We start from the raw sequence: 27,093 nt of genomic DNA on the forward strand, positions 1-27,093 counted from the left end.
ATATTTGCATATCTTACGCTTGCATTCGTGTATACGTTTAGATTCACAGCAGAATGGTGTCTAGACCCGTTTACTCACTAAAATTGTGGTTATAAACTGTTTTTGAAGGAGGGCGAGAAAGCTCTAATCATACTGAGGCACTTTTGCTACTTTGTCACCCGTAAGCAGCTTATACAGGAGATCTATGACAGTAGCCACATTGAAGACATGCATTCTGTGATGCCGTTACTGTGCCTTTATCTTATTTGAATCCGCAGAATGAACCAACTAATGAATGCATATCAGACAATATATCTGTGCGAGTGTATACGTATGCACCGGCGTCTCGGTTCCTGTTTAGCGTCATCGTATGTGAACAGCATTAGCTTAAACGAAGGACCTCAGATTTCTCACTCTCGATCGCGTCGCCTTCGTACGGCATTTAACAACTTGTTAAACGGAAACTAAAACGTGTCGCGGCATGCTTTCGCTTCCTTTTCCAGTGGCTCTTCCCTCAAAGGCCCTCGCGCTTTCTCCCTCCAAGCTTTTCAAGTCTCACGCTTCTCCTTCGCGGCCTTCCTGCGGCAGCTAATGGTTTACAGCGAGAAGACAAGTGCTTAAATTAGCATGACAAGAACCTGAGTGAATGTGCAATCCTTGAGCCAAATAACACGCCAATCCACATAGGTGCGATGAAGAGGGCTCCAGAGATACATTAGCATCGGAATTAAAAGGGGGGGGGAGCTCCCAGTGTGTGGTTTCAGCTTACTTTTTAAAGAAAAAAGGTGACAGCTTGTTTGAAGCGGTTTTGCTCTAAAGTCAGTGGTTGTTGAGGTCTAAAATGAGCTGATCTAAGCGCTGATGAGACAAAAAGTACCATGGAGGTACCGTAGATGCTACGCTAGTCTGATATACACACCATGGCACTAAATGATTGTTGAGTGACAATGCAATAAGACAACACTTTTCCATAAAATAGCAGATAAAGACGTTTTGGAGATACTCCATTGACTTTTCCAGGTCACGTGGATGTGTAGCTTACATGCTCGCAACAGTTGTTGCAATGAATTTATATATTTAATTTTTTCTAAAAGAGTCTAACCAGGCGTAACATTTTGCCACAAGGAGGAAAAAAAGTCAGTTTAAATGTTTGTCTAAACTAAAGTGTTCGCGAATCACTCGCAATAACTTCAAGATGAACCAGTGCGCAACTTTACACAGCTTGCACAGGATGACCTAACTAACCAGACGGACACAATGTAATAGTAAACGCATCTGTTTTTTTTTTTTTCGTCCGGATTGGCTTTTTTGACCGGCGTGGTGAATCGGCCTATAGCGGAGGGGGTGCTGGTGTAGGAGGCGCTTTGAGAGGAGGAGACTGCTCCTCAGTCGCATTGACCGCCTCACATCTCCCGCGAGCGGCTGAACGCTCAACTTCTGGGATCCGCCGAGATTTTTTCACATCCCCGCATGTTTTGTTATTCTCTCAACGAACCACACGGCGACCCGCCCGCGTTCGCCATCGGATAAAACGGCACGATGCTCGCTCGCTGACTCGGCGTGTGATCGCGTTCGAGCGCCGCTTTTATTTCGCAGGATATTCATGTTTTTTAAAGATACAAAGGACGCGGTGGATTCTCTGACGGAAACCAGAACCCCGGCTCTGGGTGAGGACGTCGATGCGATTCGATTCGATGCGATTCCGCGCTGTCAGTAAAAGTGGCCCGGCGGATTTGTTTTATTAGGTTGATTTAAAAAAAAAAAAGCGCCATCCCGTATCAGACTGGAAAATTAGGACAAGTCGACCTACACCCCTCACAAAGGGGTTCCACGCAGCCGAGCGCACGGCATGTTGTTGCTCCTTATGTTTCTGCACATGTTCGCGTGAAGATAAAGAGCTCGTTTTTCTTCGCTTTTGCGTTCTTTAAGGACGCGGACGGCGTTAGCATATAAAGTTACGCGTGGTCTCTCTTTTCCCCCCCAAACCTCTATTTCTGCAAAACTTAAGTGATTGAGCTTTCTCGGTTTAATCAAACGGCTCTCGTGTGAAGTTAAGTTTTTTTTTCTCTCTCATGACTTGGTGGCTTTTCTCAAACCTTCGCACCCTTTGCCCACCTTTGTAAACATTCCCAAGTAAAACGCTCGTGATCCCGCGATGGAGCTCTTCTCCAGGAATGCGGCCGCGCTCTGGATTATCCTGCTGGAGTTCCTCTTTCGATCAGCGGCTGAAGAAGGTAACTCAAATCATTTTATTAAACGCAACTACCTGTTGACTCCTCACAGAGAAAGATGTGTTGCCGCGTATAAAAGTGTCACAACATCTGTGATGTGCGCACAAAACAGAAGCGGTGGTATTTTATGCACTGTGCGATGTTTCCAATGCTTATTATTCCCATTTTTTTTTACAAATACGACCGAGGCCCTAGCCGGGGAAGCGTTCATAAATCACTCGATGGCTAGTTAGCAGTGCTCTGGGTTATGTCTGGTAAAGACTGAATTCATTAGGTGGTCTGGTGTGTTACTTTGCAGAGGCACTGTGAGGTTGGGGTTTTGTAAAGAGCTCCCGTTTATTGTAGTTGGCGTAATCGTTCAGCTTTATTGAACCATCGAATAGACTGGATGCGTTTAATTGTTTTTCCTAAACGAATCGGACTCCTCCAAACGGGGAGGGCGGGGATGCTGCTTTTTAAAAGTAATAATTATCTCCCTCAAAGAGTGGATTTAAAGTCGAGATTTTTTAAAAGTGCATTCATAATGGTCGCAACGCCCCTGCTTTCGCGTTAGTCGCTTTCAGAGTTTAAAGTGCCCTTTAATAATCAATATAATTACTGCGCTCCTGTAGTCACCGTAGACCGTGCGCTTAATAACATCGATTTCGTTCTTAAGCCGCTTCTTTGTCTTGTTTCCTTTCTGAAAATCGCCTTCGGGTGGATCAACCAGAAGCACAATAAGTGCGTCTCGAGTAACGCGCAAATGTTAAATTGCAAAGACGACGAGCGATATATGGATGTCCCGGGTCGATAGAAATTTGAGCCCTGTATCGTCAGGAGACGTTCCGTCCAGTAACCTCAATAAGCAGTCATTTCGATCAATAGAATGATTAACGACGGAGGTTTCTGTCTGCTAAGGCTAAGAGAGGCATGGCGCTGGATTTGGCTAAAGGTGACTACGTACCTGTTGTAAGTGTGTGAGTTTGCCGCAGGCTGCTTAATCGATGGCGAGCGGACGGTTCGGATTAGTTCCGCATTACATGGCGCGGTGCACACACCTGCTCCCCGCTCGCCCGAATCAATTAACCGACCTGTGTGACAGACACACGCAGGTGATGCTCCTCCAACAGCAACACTGGGTCCAATTAATGAGTTATTGACGCATTTCCGTCGCGGTAATTAGCTGATGAGTGTCAGAATTCCCGTCGTTTGCGCTCTCAAGTGAGAGGCGATAAAGCGTTTAATCCGGAACGGCGAGGCTGTCTCTGTAGAAGCTATTTGACGTAAAACTACTGGATATGAGCAGCGTTTTAGTTTATTATTAAACGTAGGCTGGCTATGTTTTTTGTGTGAAACGCGTCTTTTTCGTTTTTTGGCACCCTTAACGTTAGATTTCAATTTTTAAATATTTTTAAATATCAGTGTCTCTGCATAGAATTGTGACGTACAAGGAAAATGTTGGTTTCCAAGTAAAAAAAAAATGACTCGAATAGAATTACAATTAACACTTGGTTTGTTCGTTCTCGCCAATTTCTTGGATTTCTGTGCCGTGGTTTTAACACATCGATCTTCTCTGAGAAACGCTATCTATTGAGTTCTTTAATGGTTTTTGGGAAGCGTAATGGAAAGCTGCATCGATCATTTCTACGAAGTAATAAAAGCGCAGTTTAAGAACAAGGCCGCTTCGAAGGTTTTGGGGTTCTGCCTGTTTTTAATTAAGTTTGTTGCTTGTCTTTGTGGTTCGAATTAGCATTTCTTTTCATACCTGTTTTTTTTTTACTGACCTTTAGCAGGACTGGCCCCCGTTTCATACCAGAATATTGCTAAAATCAATACGACTCGATCGGGGTAACCGTACCTGGTAGTTCTCTGAGATGGGAGTTAGGGGGGCTGGGGGGCAGTTTCTTTGGCGGTTGTAAAGACTAATATGGTGAAGTCAGAAACAGAAGCAGCAGGGGGGAGATTGGATTTGATTCTGTAGTAACTCAAACCCCTGCGTGAGATTAAACTAATGCCAGATCTGTGAGGATCACTGCACTGATCTCTAATTCCCTTTGTGAGGAAATATCTGCTAAAAGAGAGAGAGGTAACAATGGCTTTCATGTGAGGTCAGAGCTCAGGAACTCTTCTGTCTTCCGTCTTCTGTTGCCCTGGAGCAAAAAAAGAGCTTATCCATTCCACCTTCTGTCACTTATTCGCTTATTTCTCTCTGTCTCACTCTTCTCTTCTGTCCGTCCACCATACTCGCATGCGCTCTCAGTCATGGGTTGGCTATGTCAGGAATGGAGCGCGAGCGTACTGAGAGGTGTATACTGTATGTGACACTAAAAACAATAGCTGCTTTTCTGTTTTAAACCAGTTTGGGCAATGGGTGCTTACTGTGGTAAGTATCCGTATCACAACAGTAGTAAGTTTAAGGACCAATTCTCACTACAAACTCCCAATTTGTGCTCATTAAAAGTTTATTAGCGGTAGATTAAGGGATTTACGTACGATCGTGTTAAATAAGGCATTAATACGTGCTTTATGAGTATTAATAAACAGCCAATATGCTAGTAAAATACATGCTAATAAGCAACTAATTAACGGCCCTTAAACTGAAGTGTTGCTGATTCGTGTTAAATGATTTAGAACATGCATTTTTATGATGCAAAAATCTTTATCGACAAAGGGCAATTTAATTCTTTTTGTGGTTCGCTTGTTCCTTTTTGGCTGTGATGAAGTTTCCTCTACTTCTCTCCGGCTGCAGAAAAGCACATCCCTCCTCAGAAATCCTATTAAATGGAACTGATTTTTATAAGACAGGGATTTGCATTTAAAGCGGCGCTCTCCTCTCTCCCCCGCTCCTCACTCTCTCTTTTGGTTGTTAATCCTGTGATTAGCCGCTTGAAGATTTAAACTGCAGCTCTGCGTCTCATCTCTAATCATCAATCCCGCACCTTTACTCTCTGCAGAGTTACCACAGTATGTTTGTCTCAAACCCAGAGAGCTTCCAGTTGCATATGCATGGTGGAGCTCATGTGGAAGGAATCCTTTTTCAACTTTTATTCTTTCATGTGTGTTTTTTTGTGTTTGAGTGTGTGGTCTGCAATCGCCCCGGTTGCCGATCCAAACACCGTGCAGATTGATAGGATGATAACAGCGCTCGAGCAGCTCTTGTTGGGATTGGACTCCCTCTCTCTCTCTCTCTCGCTTTCATGTCTCTTCAGCCAGTGCATCAGTGTCAATACCGCCCTGATGGATGAGGGGCTGACAGCCTAAGAGTCTCTCGTTTTATCTTTTTTCCCTCTGTCTCCATCATTCCCTCCTACACGCCTCTAAAAGCGGTCGAGAATCACCGTTTAGCATGAGAGGAGACCTTTGACCTCACAGAGGCAGGCACAATCAGTGTGGAAGGAAGAGAACCGATCAGGTGATCGAGGAACTCCAATAATGTAGTGGCTCATTTCTGTAAGTGGGCCACATTTGTGTGGTGACACGTTTCATAATAGAGTTGCAAGGAAAGGTTTAGAGGGAGCAGGCTCATGTAATCCCACCAATTACAGTCTAACAGCGGTCCAGGATTGATTGCAACCAATTCATAGAATGGTTTAGAGACACTTTACAGCCCTGATGGGATTCTTGGTAACCCTCATCAACCCCAAATTCCAGTAAAAATGACCAAATATCTTTAAATAAGTCTAACTTTAGACAAGCAGCAAAAATTAAGTAACATTCTGTCCCTCCACTAAAAGTCAATTAAACCAAAACTCTTAGGTTCCATCAAACATATCTTTGTGTTTTGAAGTTAAATAAAAGTCTTATGGCTTTGAAATAACACATGGACTGGGAAATGATGACAGCCTTTTCATTTGCGTGTCCACTCCTTTAACGTAGTTTACTGAAGTAGAAAGCGTTCCACCATTCTTGGTCCTAGAAAAACATTTTTCTTAATCCGGGATTTTGGGGTTAGCTTTGGTTCGCGGTTAGAGGCTTGAACAACCGCTATAAGGGTTGTAGCAGAACTAGGGTAGAATTAGAGTTAAAACTATGAGCGTTTGATAATAATGTTGTTCCTAAACCAACAAAAGACTTGTCCTGCATGTGTGAACGTACCCTTTGCCAGAGAGTCGGCTGCTGCGCTGTTTGTCATTTTCACCTTTAGGAGCGATATTTTGCCAGCCTGAAAATAAGTCCATTTACTCTCTGGTTTTCTGGTCTGCTGGAGATACTGCATAGTAATGAGCTGCTGGTTCTGGTATCAGTTGATTGAGCAGCTCCTGAAATATACTTTCGCAAACCGCTTGGCTTGTGTGACACGTAATATTCCACAGTACACTAAAATGAGATTGTCTGTTTATTGATTAGGCGCTCATATACAAAGTCATCACAACCTGAATAATCGCAAAACAGCTTTTATACATCAATCTATAAAAGCTGTTTTGATTATGACAATCGTGTGTATCCACATATATGTACTATTGTAGCTCTAAAGAGTTTTTGAAACCATTCAGCCTACTTTGATTCGTTGCAGCTCTGTTCATCTCTTAGGCGCCTATGGGATGAAACATTTCTTGACCAGTTTTTTTTTTTGGAGAATTGTAAGACATACATCAACAAATCGGCAACAGTCATGCTTTGCGTGAGGTTTGGCAAAAGAGATAAACAGAGCAATGTGTTTCCATGTAAGGTATATGAACCTTTCAACTAATCTCGTCATATATCACGTTATACTTTTCAAACAGAGCACAGGCTTTCTCGTCTGAATTGCGTGTTACTTCCCCCATTAGGGCCCAGTGTGAGCTCTCTCTTATCCCAAAAAAAATGAGCTTCATTCTGTGCCTCTCCCGAGCTTGCACTCCCCCACTTGCCCCCCGTTGGCGACTGCACATTCAAAGCCATTCGTCTTCTCTGCAGTTCACAGCACGTGCCTCCTGCTTCTACGGTTTCTCTCTTTCTCTATCCTGTGTACCTGTGCAACCCCCTCCATTTCCTTCCCGGTGCAGCCTTGCTGATTGCGTTTTTGTTGTTTTTTTAATTAAATCCGTAACCGGCCCTAAATCTAATACTAACATACGGTTGGATCGTAGGAACGGTGTACACGTCCTTCTTAGATAAATCACATTAAACGCTATTAACATGATTCCTCGTAAATTAATAACCCTGATTAATGCATTCACTGATAATTTACTCACAAAGACCCTTTGTTAATGCTGATAATTAAAAATAAAGAACAGGCACGCGTTTCTGAAAGATCTGCACTAAGGTGTCTGGGTGCTCTTAAAATAGGTCAGGTGTGTGTGTGTGTGTGTGTGTGTGGAGCGGATGAAGTGTGGGCATTGACGAAAGTGTGGAAGCTTGTGTTTCCACACACATAAGCTGTGGTGTCCACAAGCCATTCTCGGTGATGCTTGGACGTGTTTAGGTTTACACACACGCACTGTAATAACTGTAGTGGTTGAGAGAATGTCAAAATTCAGCATAGCTGCATTCAGATTTAAGGTTCTCTTGACTATTTTGTTTAGTTGTCCCATATATCAGTTCATTCGCCTGTTTTTTTTGTAAATGCAGAATGCTCCATTCCTTAAGGCGACTGTAGGTTTGTTGTTCAGCACATTTTCAGTTAGTAACAAATTCATGTTAAATGAACTATGGCGTCTTTGTTTCTGAAAGTGCATATACCTTACAATATCTGGGATCTTATTTGAGAAGTTTGTATATAGACTTCAAAGGAATAGTTCACCCAAAAGTGAAAATTACCCCATATTTTACTCACCCCCCAAGCCATCCTAGGTGTATATGACTTTCTTCTTTCAGACGAACACAGTCGGAAATGTATCCGCAAGTACTGCGAGATAAAACCAACCTATTCGCCTTTGGGGATTATCACATGTCCTCTGAAGCAGATCGATGGGTTTTTGTAACACATTTTTTTCTAGTTTTAAATGATAACATAATTAGTGCCCAGTTTCGGCTTGTTGGCTGATTCCTGACTCGGAGTATGACGTAGGTGAAGTCATACGTCAGCCAATAAACATGAGTAAATAACATGAGTCAGTTTTTTACGTAAAAATTTTAAAACTAGAAAACAACATATTGAATAGTGTTTGACTAATCACAATGTTTAACATGTTTTTTTTAACCCCATTATTTTGTGTCCTGATCGGTTTGTGACTCAGAAGGTCCCATAAACTCTCTGTTTTTTTTTTAGTCCAGACAACCAAACCACCACTTGGACTTAAACACACATTTATTTAGCTGAATGAGGACATGCCAAAATAATTTTTACATAAAAGGTAATTATAAATAATACAGATTATCTCACACCCTCGCTATATTCCATTTCCATTTAATTAAAACAAAAACGTTTAATATATGAGACATTAGGGCGTCCCCATAGGGGTAAGTTTGTCGTATTTAGCTCACTTCATGGGGACAAATTTGTCCCCAAAGAGTAGCTAAATAAACACACATGAACGAAGCGTCATATTAAGTCATAATGCTTCACTATAATGTGTTTTCATGAATTTGTTCTGTGTAAGCACAAATGGTTTTGTCATGCTCGTGCTCTCTGATCTTCGCTGAAAGCATGGTTAGAAATTGAGGGATCAGAAGAGAAAAGAGATGGAGGAAACAAAAGATTGAAAGAGGAGAGTCATGCAGAGAGTGTATTATGTATCAGATATCTGCTGGGGTTATGCCGGGCCTGTGTGTGTGTGTGTGTGTGTGTGTGTGTGTGCGAGCAACAGACAGGAACAGTCTGCTTTCTCTGTTCACACACCGATCAAACCAGCACGCCTCCTGGCTCCCACTGACACTTACTCAATGAGTGTGTGTTTGTGTGTGTGTTTGTGTATGTGTGTTGGAGTGGATATGATTAAGGGTCAGTTTCTGCGTGTGTGTGTGTGTGTTCATGATGTACCGTGTGAGTAGCCATATGGGGATGTAATGATAATAAAAGCTGTGATGGTAGCTGATGGCCTGCACATCAATACAGCTCAAGAGTTCAACAGATTGAAAAGGAAGTCCTTGGCTATGCTGGGAATGAAAGATTATCTTACAGCACGCTGCGCACTCTATACTGCGCAGTACACTTTTGTGAATAGTTTTTACTTTATTCAATTTCGTGTAAAATATTTGAACTTAAGCTTAACAATTAATACGCCAAAGTGGTTGATATTACTTCTGGTTTATTCATAAAAGAAAGCACGAGGTCAAGTTGGGTGCGTTGTACAGGAGTATATGTGAAAGATTTGCAAATGAAGATGCAAACAGTATTTCAGATGTAGTGCGCGGTAAATAGGAGCCATAGTAGGCTATAAGCATAGTGCTAATCTTCTTGTGGTAGACATTCGAGGCCCAAAACATACTTTATTTAGGTCTGTCTGCGATTCATAAACTGTTTTTATTACCAAAGCTTGACTTCAAGCATCTTCCAAATGAAGTTCTTAACACGATGGAAGAACATGCAACGTTCTTCGCGTTTTCAGGAATTAGCCTGTAGCCTACGTTTGGCTTTCCACTTCTGCTAATTGTGTTTAGGCTTTAAAAGTTTAATCGTGCAGATTATGAACAAAACGCTCAAGAAACTAACTTTTTATGGTCAAAGAGTGTACTTCCCGCAGCAATCCGAAGTCCAACGGAAGCATGTTTTGTGTTTTTGCTGAGGGAACCGGGGTGATGCTCTACTCGCGGGGTGGCCTACATAAACTTTCTTACAAAAACTCTCACCTCGAGCAGTTTGCTATTGCCAGAGTAACGCAATAACGCAAGCTAAATATGTACACGCTTTCAACACACCTGGCAAACATTTGCGTTAGCATGCTTACATAGAGCGCGTTTCGGGCTTTACAGTGTTTTCGTGTCCAGAAGCAAACAATTTGAGTCTTTTTCTCTCTCTTTCTTTGTAATTTTCTCCCAACAGCAGTACAAGTGCAAACACTGTCTAGCGCGCGTTTGCTGAAAGGCTGAACGCTAGGAAACGAATCCACACTCAAAGATGCGTCAGCCGAAATGAAATATGTAAACAAGTTGAGGCGAGAGGAGTATTGTTCATTCGTTTAGCACGGACTTAGGAGCAGTCTGCTATCTTTTCACGTGTCCCTGTCCGACGACGCCATGGTAACAGGAGCAAATCATTACTCATGGTGGTCTCTTTCAGAGATAAAGCCTTGTTTTCATAGAGAAGTTGGGTTTTGTCCGTGCAAGTTGCAGATGTTTCATCACTTCGCAGAGTCGGGCTGGTTGGCTTATCTACTTATGTTGTAAAAGGTGTGTGTGTGTGTGTGTGTGTTTTGGTTGAGCTCAGTAGCCAAATAGCATTAAACAAGCCATATTTTTGTTTAGTGGCACGGAAGCTAAAAATCGGAGGGTTAACTTAAAGTGTACTTAAAGAGAAAAGTGTACTTTGTGATAATGTCAGATTCCAAGTTTTCCTTTTAAAGTATATTTTAAGTCAAGTTTGAAAAAAAACAGTTAGTGTTGAATAACATACTTGAAAAACACGAGTACTTGATCATAGTTTAGCTGTTGTACATTTTTTGATGTTACGTTTAATATGAATATATTTTAAATGTTAAATGACACAAGTTTCAATAAAACATTTAAAGTATATATTAGGTAATAATAAAGGCGCGTCAGTAGATTCGGCAGTACACTTTAAAAGACAATAGTAGTAATTATGATATTATATGTAGCGCTCTTCAGATGTCAGGTGTCTCTACCACTTTAAAATTGTTGGCGCTAAAACCCAGGTTCTTTTAATGTGTTTCTCAACGTGATTTTTCTTAAAATCAAAAGTGACCCTGCTTTATACCACTGCTTAGGAAATGCAATGTTGGCTGCAGTAAACTACACGTTTTACCAATGCTGGTTACTTATCAGTTTGTATAGATGGACCTACTATACACAAAAATGTATGATGAGTTGGGAATAAACTTTTAGTAAAAAGTATGTTTTTCTTTTGATAAATAAACTTTCACTCTTTCAAACAGCACACTTAAAGGGTAAAGAGCTTTAGTAAGAAGGGCTAACTACAAATACAAAACGAAACCCTTCAAAATCACAACACTATTAGAACACTGCTTAAGGTGGCCCACCATACAAACACACACTCTCACCCTCAATCCCCATGTTGCAGGCCTGAGACGTCGCTAGTGTTCGTTGAGGCCCAGTGCTGAAAATGGCCGCCGCTCTCTGAGAGCAGAAAGAAAACAACAACAGGTACCTGAACTTTAAACGGTCAAGGAACCGGTCACCTGTCAGATCAGTCCAGGCGAGGCTATGAAGTCAGTCGGCGATCTCCGTGGCGCTCCCGCGATGCACAGAGGAACTCCTAACCACTGGCGATTAGGAGCGCTATCTGGATTCCTTCGACGCACTTCTTGATCGCTGTAACAACATCTAACCGCTTATAGACGCTTATCGCAGAAATAAACTTGAGTTAAGTTACTTCACCAGCGAGCACATTGTCCCGTCTACTGCAATGGCGGTCAAGCGTGAACCTGCATTTTCTCTGTTTCACGTCGTGTTGACATCTTGTGGCGTCGTGTTGACTCCACAACAGAGAAATATACTGGTTTAAACTGACATTATGCAGTTCTTACAAATAAAAGTGACACATTCCCTGTTAAATGCCGACAACATCACCTTCGCACTTCACTTTTCCTCTTCCTCGCCCTCTCGACCGACTACTTTTCCGAATCGCAACATTAGGCGGGATCAAGTCACCTTTTAGCCAATAGCATTAAACCAAATAACCTGTTGCCAAAGACATGTCTGAACAGATAATTTCTTAAAGAACCCTTTTTGGTCACAAAAATAAAATAAAATAAATAAATATAAATAAATGATTATAAATTTTCATCCTCCCCCTTCTGAAATTCTCATGTCCCCATGAGTATACATGTCTTAAACATGAATAATGAGTCTATTCTCAGAGTTGTACATTATGCTAGTACATCGGGCACATTTAGGTGAAACGGAATACCTTTTTGGAAATCTAAGCTCAATCTTTGAGGAATTTGGCAGATGGATAACTATCCCTCTGTGTACAACTGTTATGGGTCTTTCTTAATGATCGCAATCACCAGGCTGTAATTCTCAGTAGCCTTGCATCTTGGAGCAATGTGGCCATCTTCCCCACATTTGTAGCAGAAGTAATCTTCTTTAGTCACTTGGTTTTGCAGAAAACAGCCTGCTCTGGTGATGTTATTTTGTCTGTCTGACACTCAGTGAAACCAGCTGCTCTTCTAGTTTTGCACCTGCCTCTTTAGTGACTGTACTTCATCTACCGGTGAGTCAGCTTCTCTTCTTCTTGGTCCTGGCTTTGGCTCCAACATTGTCTCTGGCACAGGTACTTTAGAAGGTTCCTCGGTTACTTTGGTCTGCAGCTCTTGAATCTCAGCCTTTAATTCTCTCACTGCAGCCAGACTAGAAAGTTTCTGTCGTGGTCGTGGACGGGTTTGTGTGTGACTCCCAGACTGTATCTGGCAGCTTCGCTTTCTTCAGCCTCCTGATCTCATTCAAGAGAGCTAAAAGGAAGGTGGATTTTCTCGTCGCTCTCTCAAAGCGCAACTGAAGTAACAAGTCAGATTCAACAGCTCCTCGAATTAGCTGCTCAATTCTTGTTCTATCAACATTGTTTCCAGGCAACCCACCTTTTTGTTACCTTGTCAGAGAATTCTCTTCAAGAAATCAGAAAGTGCTTTCTGGATTCTGCCTTAACAACCTTATAAATCTTCTCCTGATTCAGTGAGTTCCAAAAGATCCAAAACCCCAAGATACTGAAGAGAAGTTGCGTCTGGATCAGCAAATCTGATAGAGGACGAGCCCCACTTTATGTAGCGCCCTCTTCAGATGTCAGGTGTCTCTAAAAAACCCAGGTTCTTTTTAATGTGTTTCTCAACTTTTTCTTTAAAATCAAAAGTGACCCTGCTTTATACCACTGTTAGGAAATGCAATGTTGGCTGCAAGCTGGTTACTTATCAGTTTGTATAGATGGACCTACTATACAGCAAAAATGTATGATGTTGGGAATAAACAGAAGGAACCAAAGTTTAGTAAAAAGTATGTTACTTTATAAATAAACTTTCACTTTTTCTCACAACAGCACACTTAAAGGGTTAAAGTTTTGCACAAATAAAGACAAAAGAAATGTTTTCCTTTTGGAAAATGAAACTAAAATAGAAATAAAGAGCTTTAGTAAGAAGGGCTAACTACAAATACAAACGAAACCCTTCAAAATCACAACACTATTAGAACACTGCTTAATATGGGCCCACCATACAAACACACACTTTGAGACGTCGCTAGTGTTCGTTGAGGCCCAGTAAAAAGGAAAATGGCGCTGCTCTGTACACAAGAAAACAACAACAGGTACCTGAACTTTAAACGGTCATCACCTGTCAGATCAGTCCAGGCGAGGCTATGGTCATTCCGTGGCGCTCCGCGATGCCAGAGGAACTCTAACCACTCGGCGATTAGGGCGCTATATTCCTTCGACGTACTTCTTGATCGCTGTAACAACCGTAAATAAACTTGAGTTAAGTTACTTCACCACGAGCTACATTGTCCCGTCTACTGCAATGGCGGTCAAGCGTGAACCTGCATTTTCTCTGTTTCACGTACTCCACAACAGAGAAATATACTGGTTTAAACTGACATTATAAGTTCTTACAAATAAAAGTACACATTCCCTGTTATCATGCCGAATACCTTCGCACTTCACTTTTCCTCTTCCCTCGCCTCTCGACCGACTACTTTTCCCGCCAATAGCCTTCCTCAACATTAGGCGGGATCAGTTTAGCCAATAGCATTAAACCAAATAAAAAGACATGTAACAGTAATTTCTTAAAGTAAAAAATAAAATAAAATAAATAAATATAAATAAATGATTATAAATATATATTAAGGTTACATATATTAAGTACTTTGGTGGGTCAAAATAGCAATCTTAAGTGACAGATAATTGCATTTAATATAAATAGCAACTACAATAAGCGGTCATTTAATTGTAATCGCTTGCAATCAGGTGTCTGAAAATATATCATTTCCGTAATAAGAACTAAGTATATATAATAAGTATACTAATAAAAACGTGTCAGCGCGTGACAGTGAAAGTAAATATTCAACAAGAAAAACTGTAAGACGGGACTTACATCATGAACTGACTGAAACATGAAAAATAAGCGCTATGTATAAATGTTGTCTGCTGGTTAGAGGGATTGAAAAATAAGAGGGCTTGATGACATTAGCCGGAACAGAAAGTCATTTGAGAGGCTGAATAAGTTATCGCGCTTGATGAAAGATTACGAAGAACTTTTGTTTTCTTTGGAAAAGAACTTGTCGCGTACGGATGAACTGTTCACTGTAAGACCAGGAATGCTTACTGAGAAAGTAAATGTGGTCTGTTTTGATCTCCAACTGAAAGTACGTTTCTCGCAGAATCATCTGCAGTCCAGGTGTGCTTCAGTAATAAACCATTAGACGCACAAACACACCGTCACGCTACGGTACTCGAATTAAACACTCATCTCTCTTCACTATCTGTTCATCTCCATCCATCTCGTCCTAATCCCTGTTTTCCCTTTCATCTCCCCTCTGCCACTCTTTCTCCTTGGCCTCCTTTTTTCAGCCCTTTTCCATTTTCCATCCCTCCCCCTCCATTCACGTTCTCCTTTCTCTCTCTCTCTCTCTCTCTTTCCCTCCCTCTCTTTCAGTAATTGGCACTGTCTCTTTTCCTTAATTAAAGTGAAAGACTAATTGTAGCCCGGTGCTGGTCTTCTGTCATTTACCTTTGAGAGAAAGTGAGGATGTGTCTATAATTAAAGAGGTTTGGAGTGCACACAGGAAATACTCCAGGCTTGATATCAGCTCAAGGTTATGTACCGCATTGCGCGATTTACATTTAAGAAAAAAAAATCCTCCACTAAATATCTCAACCGTTGTTCTAAGATAGCTATGAGATTAAGTAGAGAGTGAATCGTTGTCATTTAACAGTATCTATAAGGATACCAGTGTCTGCATACGCCGCGACAACTTTGACTGCTTTTATTCAAATCTGGACCAGTTGAGTTTGTAATGATTTGTAATACTTGATTTTAAAAATTACAATTTTAATGAATCATTTTGAGAACTCTCAGCAATGCAGTTTTCCCACCGAGCTTTTCTAGACACACAGTCATACAGAAGACAGACATAAATAGTCATAAACGGGAAGCGGGCGAACACTCATACTTTAACTGCAGAATTGAGAAACTTAACGATGCGCTCATATGCACGTCTAAACTCGCTGACATGCTCGTACACAAAGAGTCACGTTTGCCATTATTCATATAATAAAAGTAAGGAGGTATCAGACACACACACACACACCTACTGATCAAAAGTTTTTGCTTATGTGTTTTACTTTAAGTAGAGAATACTTTTATTAAGCAAAGATTTAAATTGTCCAGAAGCGAAAGGAGGACGTGTTACAAAAGATTGCATTTCAAATAAACGCTGTTCTTTTGAACACGCTCTCGTGTTTTCAGCAATGAAAATAATAAGAAATGTTTCTCTCTCTCGTTTGATTTCTGAGACGAAGCAGTAAATGACTTGTTCAAATAGAAGGTAGTTCTTTCAAATTGTAGTAAGATTTAAAAATATTACAGTGTATTGAACATACGCAGGCTGGTGAGCAGGAGGCTTCTTTTAAAAACATTTTGAATAGTGCTTTTGAATAGATGCGAACACACCTGGTCAAACCTAGGTCGTCACAAAAGCCTCAAGTTACCTTTTATTTCCTAACCCACTGGAATATTATATTGCTCTTTCAAAGCCGAGGAAGGATAATGAAGTGCACAGTTTCTCCCTTTTTCCGATCATTCTTTTAAAATTCCTTAAAGTATTGCACTGGCTGAATAACGCAGCTCATGTATAAAATATTTTATTGGAGGCGTTACATTTTGAGACGTTCTCTGAAAGTGAGCACGTGAGACTATTGGGGGTGTTTTCCTCAAAAATCCGACTTGAAGTCGCCATTAGCTCTCCATTTAATCTCATTGGTTCCTAGGAGACTCAGTCGACACGTAAAAGTCTCGCTTGTGAATTTGCTGCAGGTTTGTCACTGAAGTGCATTTAGGTTAGAGACGTGTATTACAGTGAGTCTAAACAGGAACACCGCATTAAACGGGTGAAAAAAAAAAACTGACTCCCCACCGGGAGTCTAATCCATCAGGACAGCAGCCGCTGCTGATGATATCAGGACAGAAACTCACGGACAGATGTGCAGGTGTGTGTGTGTGTGTGTCAGGTGAGTGATAATCCTGGTGTCAACTTTAGAGTCTCACTGTGTCTAACCTATTTTTTGAGACAAGCCGTGAGGAGAAACACACTTTTCCTGCCCCATTATGAGTAATGATAGAGTAGACAGCAGGATATAGACCACTGTAATTACATACGGGCACACACACACACACACACACACACTCCGTCAGACCATAATCTATCACCTCACACACCATAATCATCACTAACCTGGTGTTCACACACACAAATTTCATGGATGAATCTCCAGGTCATAATTCATACCAACAAGAAAATATATAAAAAAAAACCTTAAAAACAAAAACAGTTTTATTTTATTGTATAATATATATTTTTCTGTAAATATTTAGGGCCATTGATATTTGATAGTTTGAGAATATATGTCAAAATAATTTTTATTGGACCTGTATTTATGTTTATTTTAATGTGCTTTTTGCTTTAAAAAAACTTACATTTCCATGCCATTTTTTTCCAGTTAGAGACACTGTTGTAGTTTTCTTTAACTCTGATTCATATCATATCAATAGTGAGCTACGGGAAAGTCACTTTCAAAAAAAGTATGCAACAATTTCTTTTTTTTTGTGGTGTGAAATATGTCCTGGGCACGTTCTCGACAGGTTTCATGAGATTCACCTGTATGTGTGCGTTTGCATTTTAATGTAGATGAGCCTGTAATTTGTTTTCTCTCTGAACTCGGAGCAAAACTCACAGTGGGAAATTACCGTCAGAAATCTGTCCCGTCTCATCCCTTTCTCCCTCGCTCCCTCTTTTTTTTTTTGCTCTCATCTCCAAAAGCTCCCGCCCTGTGTCCTCCCTCGCCCGGCACTCTTCCCCTCTCATCCCTCTTTCATCCTCCCCTCCGGCCTCCCGGGCGCCGCTCGCTTTGATTCTCCGAGCTGGACGGCGGTTATCAGCCGGCCGCAGCCTCTCCACATCAGAGGCGGGAGAGGGATGGAGGGAAACGCGGAGAGATAAAGAGTGTGACGAGGACATATGGAGTTATTGAGAAGAGAAATGGAAACGGACGGATGGCAAAAAAAAGGAATGTGAAATTCGAAAGCAGGAAAAGCAAAAGCGATGGGAAGAATAATGAAAGCGAGAGGGAGAAATGTCTGGAAGATGGATGGCGTTAAGGAGGAGCGTGTGGAGGTGTCGCTGAGTGAGAAAGAGCACATGCCGGCGATCTCCCCGAGGCCCCGCACGCTCAAATAACCATTTTTGATTTTTATTTTGAATATTGATTCGATTCTGAGGTAAAAACCAACAACAGGAAGCTTCCAGTCCCCGAGACAAGTTCCGACCCAGATACATACAGATAGAGGCTCACCGGGTGTGTTTCAGTGGTGTACTCCTGTACTACTCATACTACTCATACTAGCGTTGCACTGTGTATGCTTCATGCAATATACTGAGTTTCTGTACACACAAAATACAGACGAAATATGGCATTTGCTGAACATACAACCAGCGTTTACAGTTGTTATCATATTATTACATGTTATTAAATGATTTGTTCAAATTTCGATTAATATTTCATTTTTAATTTTTTGTTTTCATTTATGTTCATGTAGTATTTATTTATTTTAGCACTTCTACTTAACTAGATGAATGTTAGAAATAAAATGAATAGCTTAATAAATAATTTTTCTATTTTTTAAAACAAATTTTAATTTGCATTTCTATATTTCTAACTATTGTAGCATTTTGACTAAACTAAAATTAAATATTCCGTCTTGGCATCTAGATGAAATGAAATGTTTTTTCATATTTTATTTCAGATAATGAAATAATTTTTATTTTACAGTTTTATGTCTGTATGAAATGTTATCAAATTTTTAAAACAATTCTTCTTATAGATGTCGAAATAGTCAACCATGAATATATTTGATTTTCTTTTTTTACCTCATCATTTTTAATCAAAATATTATAACTAGATGTTCCAGTGAAATAACGCTTCTCTTCTCTCATTTCTCCAATCACTTTGTCCGCTTAAACTCCGCCTCTTTCTTACAACCGAATATAAGCCAATCAGATAGAAATAAGTTCCTGCACTGCTTTTTTTTCTTCTCTTTCTACCAGAAGAAAAAAAGTGCTGTTGCTACTTCAGCTTGATGATTTTTTTTTATTCACATAATCAAACATTTCGATAGCAATATCACGCAACGGCAATGTAGCGAAAGTTTGAAATTATTGACTGTTTTGCGTTAGTTTATACTGCGCAGTGTGTAATATTCATTCGGAACATAGCTAGTGTTCTCCCTGAGGCCATCTGAGCTTAAACAATATCTTCTTCATGTCATTGATGCTTTTCTGAGGTATAAACCCGCAGGAAGCTTCCAGTCCCTAAGACAAGTCTCGACCCAGATACATGCAGACAGAAACACATCGATTCTATCTCTGTATGCTAAACTCTAACGCTCATGGGAAAAGCACATGCAAAAAAAAGAGCAATAAAGGTGTTCCTCCTTAGAGACAAGGATAAGAAAGGAGATAGAACAAATAATGGCAGGAGAGAGAGAAATGTGTTCTGTGGTAGTATTTTTAGATCAAAGGATCTTTGTGATTGGAGCCGGTTTGAACCGAGCGATGGCTTCGGGTGGTCACATGACCAGAGCAGCTCCCATGGCAAGAACCCCAGGGCCAGATATGTGCGCGGAAGTCTGGAGGGGGTGACTGAATGAATGCCTGATTAAAACCCATCACCACCATCAATAAGTAATGACCAACAGCCAGTTCAAGCAAAAACGCAATCAAGAGCAGAGAGAGAGAGAGTGGAAATGGACGAAAGGAAGGATGTTCACTGGAAATTAAATGACCATCATTCACCGCTGGGTTGAAACTCTATATAGCGATTTTGTATCGTCGCTGTACGTCTGCGAGTGTAAAATTAGGCTGTGCCCTTGTTCCCATGTCCGTCGGTTTCCCTGTGGGATACTGCAGCTATGCAAGCCGGTATGAGAAGGGGAAAAAACGCCCGTACTTTCTAGATTTGTTTTTGCCAAAGCTTCTGCTGGCCATGATTTGATAACCAAACCATCAAACCTCAGGGAACTTCCCTTGGCCTATGTGCGCTCGGAGGAAAAATGTCATTGCTCAGTTGTTGCCGTGTCACGCCGTGCTGAAAAAACAGCAGATCTGCATGAATTTCCATGGGTTTTAATGGTCGCTGCTGCTTTAGTGGACCAGCGAAAACAAATGCTGCGGTGAAGCAGGCTGAATGGGGTGATCTGGTCGAGCCACGCTAGTTAAAAAGCATCATGAGCATGAACACACTACAGTCAAAACTATAATCTTTATCAACATGGCATTATTACCACTTTCTGGGGCATAGTGCACTAAAAAATGACTTTCTGTCATCATTTCATCTATTTACTACAAAGCTGTGATCTCATTTTTCGATTGATTATTAATGTTTTCTTATCATGTGTTTGACAGAGGTCCTGATGAATACGAAGACAGAGACTTCGGATCTGAAGTGGACGACCTACTCTCGCTCTAAACCCGAGGTGAGCTCCAGCGTCTGGGCCTACGTACCGCACAAAAGCGCGCCGCAGCCTGTGTATTATCTCAGCTAACCGGTCCGTCTTCGCGTGTCTCCTCTGTTTGCAGTGGGAGGAGATCAGCGGTCTAGACGAGGAGAACAACAGCGTGAGGACCTATCAGATCTGCCAGGCCGACGGCTCGTCCAGTCACTGGCTGCGCAGTAAGCTCATCGAGCGGCGAGGGGCGTCACAGGTGTACGTGGAGCTGCTCTTTACCATGATCGAATGCTCGTCGCGGAGCACGCACCACCGATCTTGCAAAGAGACCTTCAACCTTTACTACTACCAGAGCGACACGGACGACGCGACAGCAAACCACCCAGCGTGGATGGAAAACCCCTACACCAAGGTGCACACATGCGATTCCCTCAACTCTAGAAAGCTTTTTTGTCCCATTCTTAAGGACGCATGCACATCTTACGGAATTTCACAATTACTTCTATTGTCTTTAAAATAGTGTACTGCTAAATATACAGAGAAACCATTTATTATAAAATAGACTTGATTGTAATTTCTACTGCAACTTGCATGTCAAGTATTTAAATGTATTCATAATTACACATAATGAAGTAGAAATGCATTTATGATATTAACTTAACATGCAATATCATTTAACAGTGCAATTAACATTATCGAGTACCTTAAATGTTCTTAAGCGCGTTATTCGACACGTCAATATAAGCGTATTTCTTTAAAGCACGTGTGTGTGCTTAAACTTGCTGTGTTTTTAGTTACGAAAACGTATGCCAACTACACTTAAGTGGCCTTTTTTTTTATTAATATCATATTATCTGCTAGTAATACATATTTTTATGATACCACGAAACTAAATCTGTAAAAGTTAAAATGTCAAAAGCGTACACATCCTTTGGGCTTTGGAAGACTCGTCACATTGAGGCTGACTTGAGTTAATCTGAGCACATTTTGGGAGATTGTTGAAATCTATAGAGGAGACGCGAGAGAACAATCTTAATATAAAAGATCACCTCTTACATGGATCTCACTTTTTTATATATATCTGCTTCTATCAGGTGGACACGGTGGCTGCGGATTTCCTTCTGCGTAAAGGTGGAGAGAAGAAGTTCAATGTCAAAACACTGCGTTTGGGTCCTTTGACGAAACGGGGATTCTATTTGGCGTTCCAGGCCCAGGGCGCGTGCATGGCTCTCCTATCCGTGCGCGTCTTCTTTAAGAAATGTCCAGCTCTCACGCGCTCACTATCCATCTTCCCGGAGACTGTTCCCCGCTCGCTGGTCCAGGAGGCAGTGGGCCAGTGTGTGGCCAACGCAGCTCAGCCTGGACCCAATCCTAGACCGCCCAAGATGTTCTGTGGAGAAGATGGACAGTGGGTGGACCAGCCCACCACCACCTGCACTTGCCTGCCGGGCTTCGAGGCCAGCCACGGAGAACTGGAGTGTAGAGGTGAGTGAGAATAGAACACGCTTCTCCGAAGCTAATTGGAGCTCTCTGTGAAGGCGATGAGCTGGAGCCAAAAATTCTTTGATGTATCTTACAGTGGTATTTAAATATTACCGAATATAATGCACGCGGTATATATCAGATTCTAATGCGCTTAATATATTATGCTTCTTTAATGCTCGGAGAAGCATTTTAAAGTTTAAAGTTTGTATTTTTGAAAAATCTCTGATGATCTCTTACGATGTGATAAAGTAAAAACAGTAATATTGTGAAATATTATCACAATTTAAAATAACTTTTCTATGTCATTTCAATTCAAAGCTGAATTTGCAGCATCATTACTCCAGTGGCACAGAAACACAATCTTCAGAAATTAATTAAATTAATTAATTAATTAATACATTTTGTTTAATATGCCGATTTACTGCTCGAGTAACATTTAATTTTATTTTTTATCATTGCAGAAAACATTTGTGTTTTTTTATATTTAGAACGAAATCATGGATTTGTTAGGATTTTTGATGACTGGAAATTTTAAACAAAAAACAGCATTTAAAATCTAAATATTATATAACGATATTTCACATACATTAGTTAATGTGAACGTATTAACTAAGATAAACAATGTATTTATTACGGTATTTATTAACAAACACAACTTTTTAATATTTTAATAATGCATTGGTAATTTTGGAAATTAGCATTAACTAAACGCCGTTTAATCTTAATTCATGTTAGCTAACGCAATTAGCTAATATTAACTAATGAACCTGTAAAGCGTTACGGTAATTTTAAACATCTAGAAATATTACTAATCCCAAACTTCTGATGATTAAAAAAATCATCTGCCATCTACTAACAAACGATGAAAACAACTGTTTTGCATTTTTAACACAGTCCGTTTAAATAATGACACAAGATATAAAATAAATTCCCAGCTTACTTTCAGTTTGTCCCGTAGAAAATGGAAGGTCAGGTTGAGCACATTGCATTGTGGATAGCGTATCAAACACAGTGTGCTCTGGTTCAATGATACACATTTTGACAAATGTAGCTGGTCAGCTGGGTTTTCCATGCATACAAAACAGCTTCTTACTGTGCCCAGTATGCAGCAGAAAGCAAACCATTCAGAACATAAGCTTCCATCTTTATACATACTATTACAAATATATGAACCTGAGAGGCTGTCGAGTACTGGATATTTTGTACACACACACACACACACACAATATTCTACCTTGAGGACGTTTATACTGACAACGACTGCAACTTCAACACACATAAGAGTCCAGAGAGACAGTAAAGGACAGATGGGACTGAATTAGACAAAGACTGTGACACTCGAGAAGTGAAAACACTGACTGAACGCAAGGCAAAGCAAGAGAGGTGAGATGAAGGTCTCGCAAGAAAAGCCGTTCAGACTGGAGGAAAGAGACAGGAAGTGGAGACGCTCGCAGTGGAGAGATCAGGAAATAGGATTACGGTGTATTTCATCAGTGTCCTACGGCTGGACACATTTTCATTCTCTTATTACATTACAGTCCTATGCATCCGGGGTGCATTTACATTTCTGCATATATGAGACGCTTTTATCCAAAGCGACTTAAGCTGTTGCCCACAGTGCATGTCTGGCCACACGGCTGCCATTTCAGACAAATTGCGAAAGCGTTCTTTTTATCAAAGGGCAAAATCAACAGTCTTGGATTGTTTAATGTGACACGCTCGCAGATGACAGATTAATTGGCTTTCTGATAAATGTTAGCATTTAATGTGTTTGATATTTTGGGTCACAAGACCTCCAGTGTGATTTGCGTTTGACTGCTATCTTTTATGCTGCTTCTGCTGCTATCTTCTGATGAATGAAGAAGGCCACAGCAACACGGAGTAGACACACGCTAGCTTTAGAAAGTTTTGGACTGGTTTAATTAAAAACCCTTTTTTGTGTTGTTGGAAGAAGTCTCTTTTAGGTGTTGTAAAATAATATATATATATATATATATATATATATATATATATATGTATATGTTGTATATGTTGTAAAATATTATCGCAATTTAAAATACCGATTTTCTACATAAATATATATGAAAATATAATGTATTTTTGTGATCAAAGCTGACTTTTTAGCATAAGTGTCACATGATCCTATAGAAATCATTCTTATTTTCTAATATAAGAAACCTTCTATAATTATTGTTGTTATTATCAATGTTGAAAACAGCAGTGCTGCTATATCCAGATCAGAAAGTTCAGAAATTAGGAATCCTTTGTAACATTACAAATGTCTATTATAAACATGTCCTTACTTATTTCATTTAATTTAGTTTTACTATATATATATATATATATATATATATATATATATATATATATATATATATATATATATATATATATATATATATATATATATATAAATCAGTCCCCAAGCTTTTGAAATAATGTAAATATATGCTTTTGATTGTGACAGAAAATAATTTCAACTTGTGCCTCAGTTTGTAAAGAAGGCACATTTACATTAATTAATTTACAATGGAAGCCTAGTAGGTAATTATACAGCTCCGGAATAAATATACATAAATTATTTAATTTTCGTTCTTTCAAAAGTGGAACTAAACCAAAACAGCACTAATTGTAATGCAGCTAGGTTCATCTGTTCATCATCTTCAAACTGGCAATACAACTTCATGCCCATAAAACATAAAACTCATTTTTAAGCCCCCAGGCTCGGATTCCATTGTACATTCATGACTACAAATACATTTTCCTTCACTTGTACAGCGCTCGGCGACTCAAAATGATTTTCCGTGGTAATCGACAGCACATGTTTCATTCGTGTAGGTTGACCGGGAAAAGGATTTTCACGGGAAAATTCATTTAAAGACACGACTGATCTACATTAATTCATGTAATCGCCATCTCTCAGTGGAGTGGATCAGTCCAAATCCTCCCAGTTTTCAAATATGACTTCAGCTCTTTAATGAAGTTTTTTTGGGGGGGGGTTTGGCAATGGGTGGTGTGTGTGTGTGTGTGTGTGAGTGAGAGTTTTAAAGGCTGTACTCGTCTGTTAAACACTGCAGCTGTGCTTTCTGTGGGCGTGAACCCCTGGAGTTCACACACACACACACACACACACACACACACACACACACACACACACACACACACACACACACACACACACACACACTCAATGACTTACTCAGCATTCATCCACTCAAACACACTACATCTGCTGTTCATCCCTTTCTTTCACACACCCACACACACAAAGGCAGCGTAAAGCCATAATAGTGGCGCCTGCGGGCAGGGATGTGTCCAGTACAAAGGCACTCTAATGACATGACCAATTTAGGTATGGGCAGAGAGAAAAAGAGAAAGAAAGACTGAAAAAAAAGAGAATCCTGCAGTTTACTGGGCAGGTGAAAGGCCAAATGGAGAGTGTGTGGTCACGGGGTCACAGGTGAAGGACTGTGAGGCCAGGCATGAAGTGTGTGTGTGTGTGTGTGTGTGTGTGTGTGTGGGTGTGGTGAAAGATACTAATGATTCCAATTAACCACACGCAGATTCACACATGTACAATCTTCTTCTTGTTAATTGTGAAAGTGCTGCGGGAGAACCGGCGCTCTTATGACACAGTATAGGGCTGTTTGGGGACTCTTTTTTAAAAAACTGTTTTTTTTCTGCTCACAAAGGATACATTCATTGCTGATTATAACAGTAATATTGTAAAATATCCTTGCTATTTAAAATAGCCGTTTTCTATTTTAATATATTTTAAAATGTCATTTATTCCTGTGAGGCAAAGCTGAAACTACTGAACAGTAGTGTAGGAGTGATTTTGTTAACAAATTATTATGTATAATGCATTATAAAGGCATTCATAAGGTGTAACAATGAATAGATAAGTATTATAATTGAAGATCATACAGTGCATTGTAAGGTGATTGCAACACATAATTACTTTAATAAAACTACTTGCATAATGCCTTGTTTAAAATTATCATACCTTTTTTGTTTTAAAATACATTTCCTAGCTTTATTTAGATGGAAATAAAGTTTTCTAAACAATATTTAATAAAGCGGCATACTTTTGATGCACAGATTTTGATGGGTTTGGACGCTTTGTAGTTTCTGTCTAAATTTAGCCATTATAGACAATCATGTGCTCTGAATGTGAGCCTCATAAAACCCAATTAATTAATTATGTAATCATGTAATTATGTGTATAATTAAGGATAGGAATGAAATCCGATAAGGATCGAACCTAGCGCAGCTCGAGCCGTTTCAGCGATCTTACTTGCTGTATTGATGTCATTTTCTTCTAACGTCAGTGGGACCACCAACCCAGAAAGTTTTGAAAAAAAAAATGGTTCTCCAGGCAGTTTAAAGAGAAAATTAGCTTTAGTTATAGTATTCAACGAAGGATTAAAATAAATGAGGAGAAGAGTTGTGAAAACAATAACAGCGCAATCACAGACATTCCTATCTGGACGAGATTAGTTTTCTCTGAGGACCCTATGGTAATAAAAAAACACACAAGTAATTTGCTTGGTAATATTTTCCTTAGGTTGTGCAAGAAAAACAGATATGTTCGGTTTGGATGGGATTAAAATCAGCGTGTGTCTTTGAAACACAAATCTGCCTTGAGCAAAGGTACTCAGAAATAATATGCACTACTGTTTAGTAAGATTTATCGTCCGTACATTTTTTTTAAAATTGTTATTATTTTTCAGCAAGGATGCAATAAATTGTGACAGTATTGTTAATTAAGTCAATATTGTTTTTTTTTTTAATTAATTCAGTTCTGTGCATCTAAGAAATCTGAAATGAATTGTTTAAAATATGAAGCAGCGCGACAGTTTTTGACGTTTCATGAATCGTCTTATTCGAATGATTCCTTAAGGATCACGTGACACTGAAGAGTAATTTATTTTCAAATGCATCAAATAAATGCAGTGTTGGCGAGCAGAAGGGACCTCTTTAAAACATTAACATAAATGAAATAGTCCTGATCCCAAAATGTTGGTATAGATTCATAATTGATACATTTTTTAATCTGTCCATCTGTAGTACACATCCTCAGCAAAAGACTCTGATATGGATGTCAACAGTAATATCTTTTTTTGGGGGTCTGTAAAACCACCAGAGGCCTGAAGATCTTTATCCTTCAGCGAGTAAATTTACAGGCGGTCATTATGGAAACGTTTCGAATAACACACAAACACACACACACACACACACACACCAGTGTAAAGCCACTTTAACTAGGAGGATAATTCAGACCACATGTTTTGGTCTGAGTGAAACTGATGTTAATGAAATCCAGATGTGTTTCCATCAATAAAGGGCTTGTGGAGAACTGATTATGAAATGAAACTGGTCAGGGAAACTTGTCTGTATACCCGTCTTTTCCTGTCTCATGAGACTCTGCATTGCTTCTTCGTGTGTGTGTGTGTGTGTGTGTGTGTGCGTCTGAAGTTTCATGGGTGACCTGCACGCGTGTGGGTTTTATCTGCTGAAAGTCTGTGTTTGCGCGAGGCTATAATCAAGCGACTGAACAGCTAAACACGCAGAAGAACACGATCATATTTCATATCACACACCGGACTTTGCCAAACAGAGATTCAGAAGCGCTTTAAATCCTGAATCAAACT

The 27,093-nt window shown here is 40.0% G+C and overlaps 1 protein-coding gene across 3 annotated transcripts in view; it reads left to right on the forward strand.

Moving 5' to 3' along the window:
- Nucleotides 1-1,365: 1,365 nt before the first annotated feature.
- The window catches only part of ephb4a (eph receptor B4a), a 36,278-nt gene continuing 10,550 nt past the window's right edge, over nt 1,366-27,093 (forward strand). For 2 of the 3 annotated variants that reach the window (XM_043219854.1, XM_043219856.1), the window contains exons 1-4: nt 1,366-2,213; nt 19,911-19,981; nt 20,085-20,366; nt 21,049-21,439. In XM_043219854.1, the coding sequence (XP_043075789.1) occupies nt 2,135-2,213; nt 19,911-19,981; nt 20,085-20,366; nt 21,049-21,439 (823 nt within the window). In that variant the 5' untranslated portion in view covers nt 1,366-2,134. The remainder of the gene's footprint in view (nt 2,214-19,910; nt 19,982-20,084; nt 20,367-21,048; nt 21,440-27,093) is intronic. The other variant, XM_043219855.1, reaches the window with a different exon arrangement.

Source organism: Puntigrus tetrazona, chromosome 20 (genome assembly GCF_018831695.1).
Source record: "Puntigrus tetrazona isolate hp1 chromosome 20, ASM1883169v1, whole genome shotgun sequence".
Lineage (NCBI taxonomy): Eukaryota > Metazoa > Chordata > Actinopteri > Cypriniformes > Cyprinidae > Puntigrus > Puntigrus tetrazona.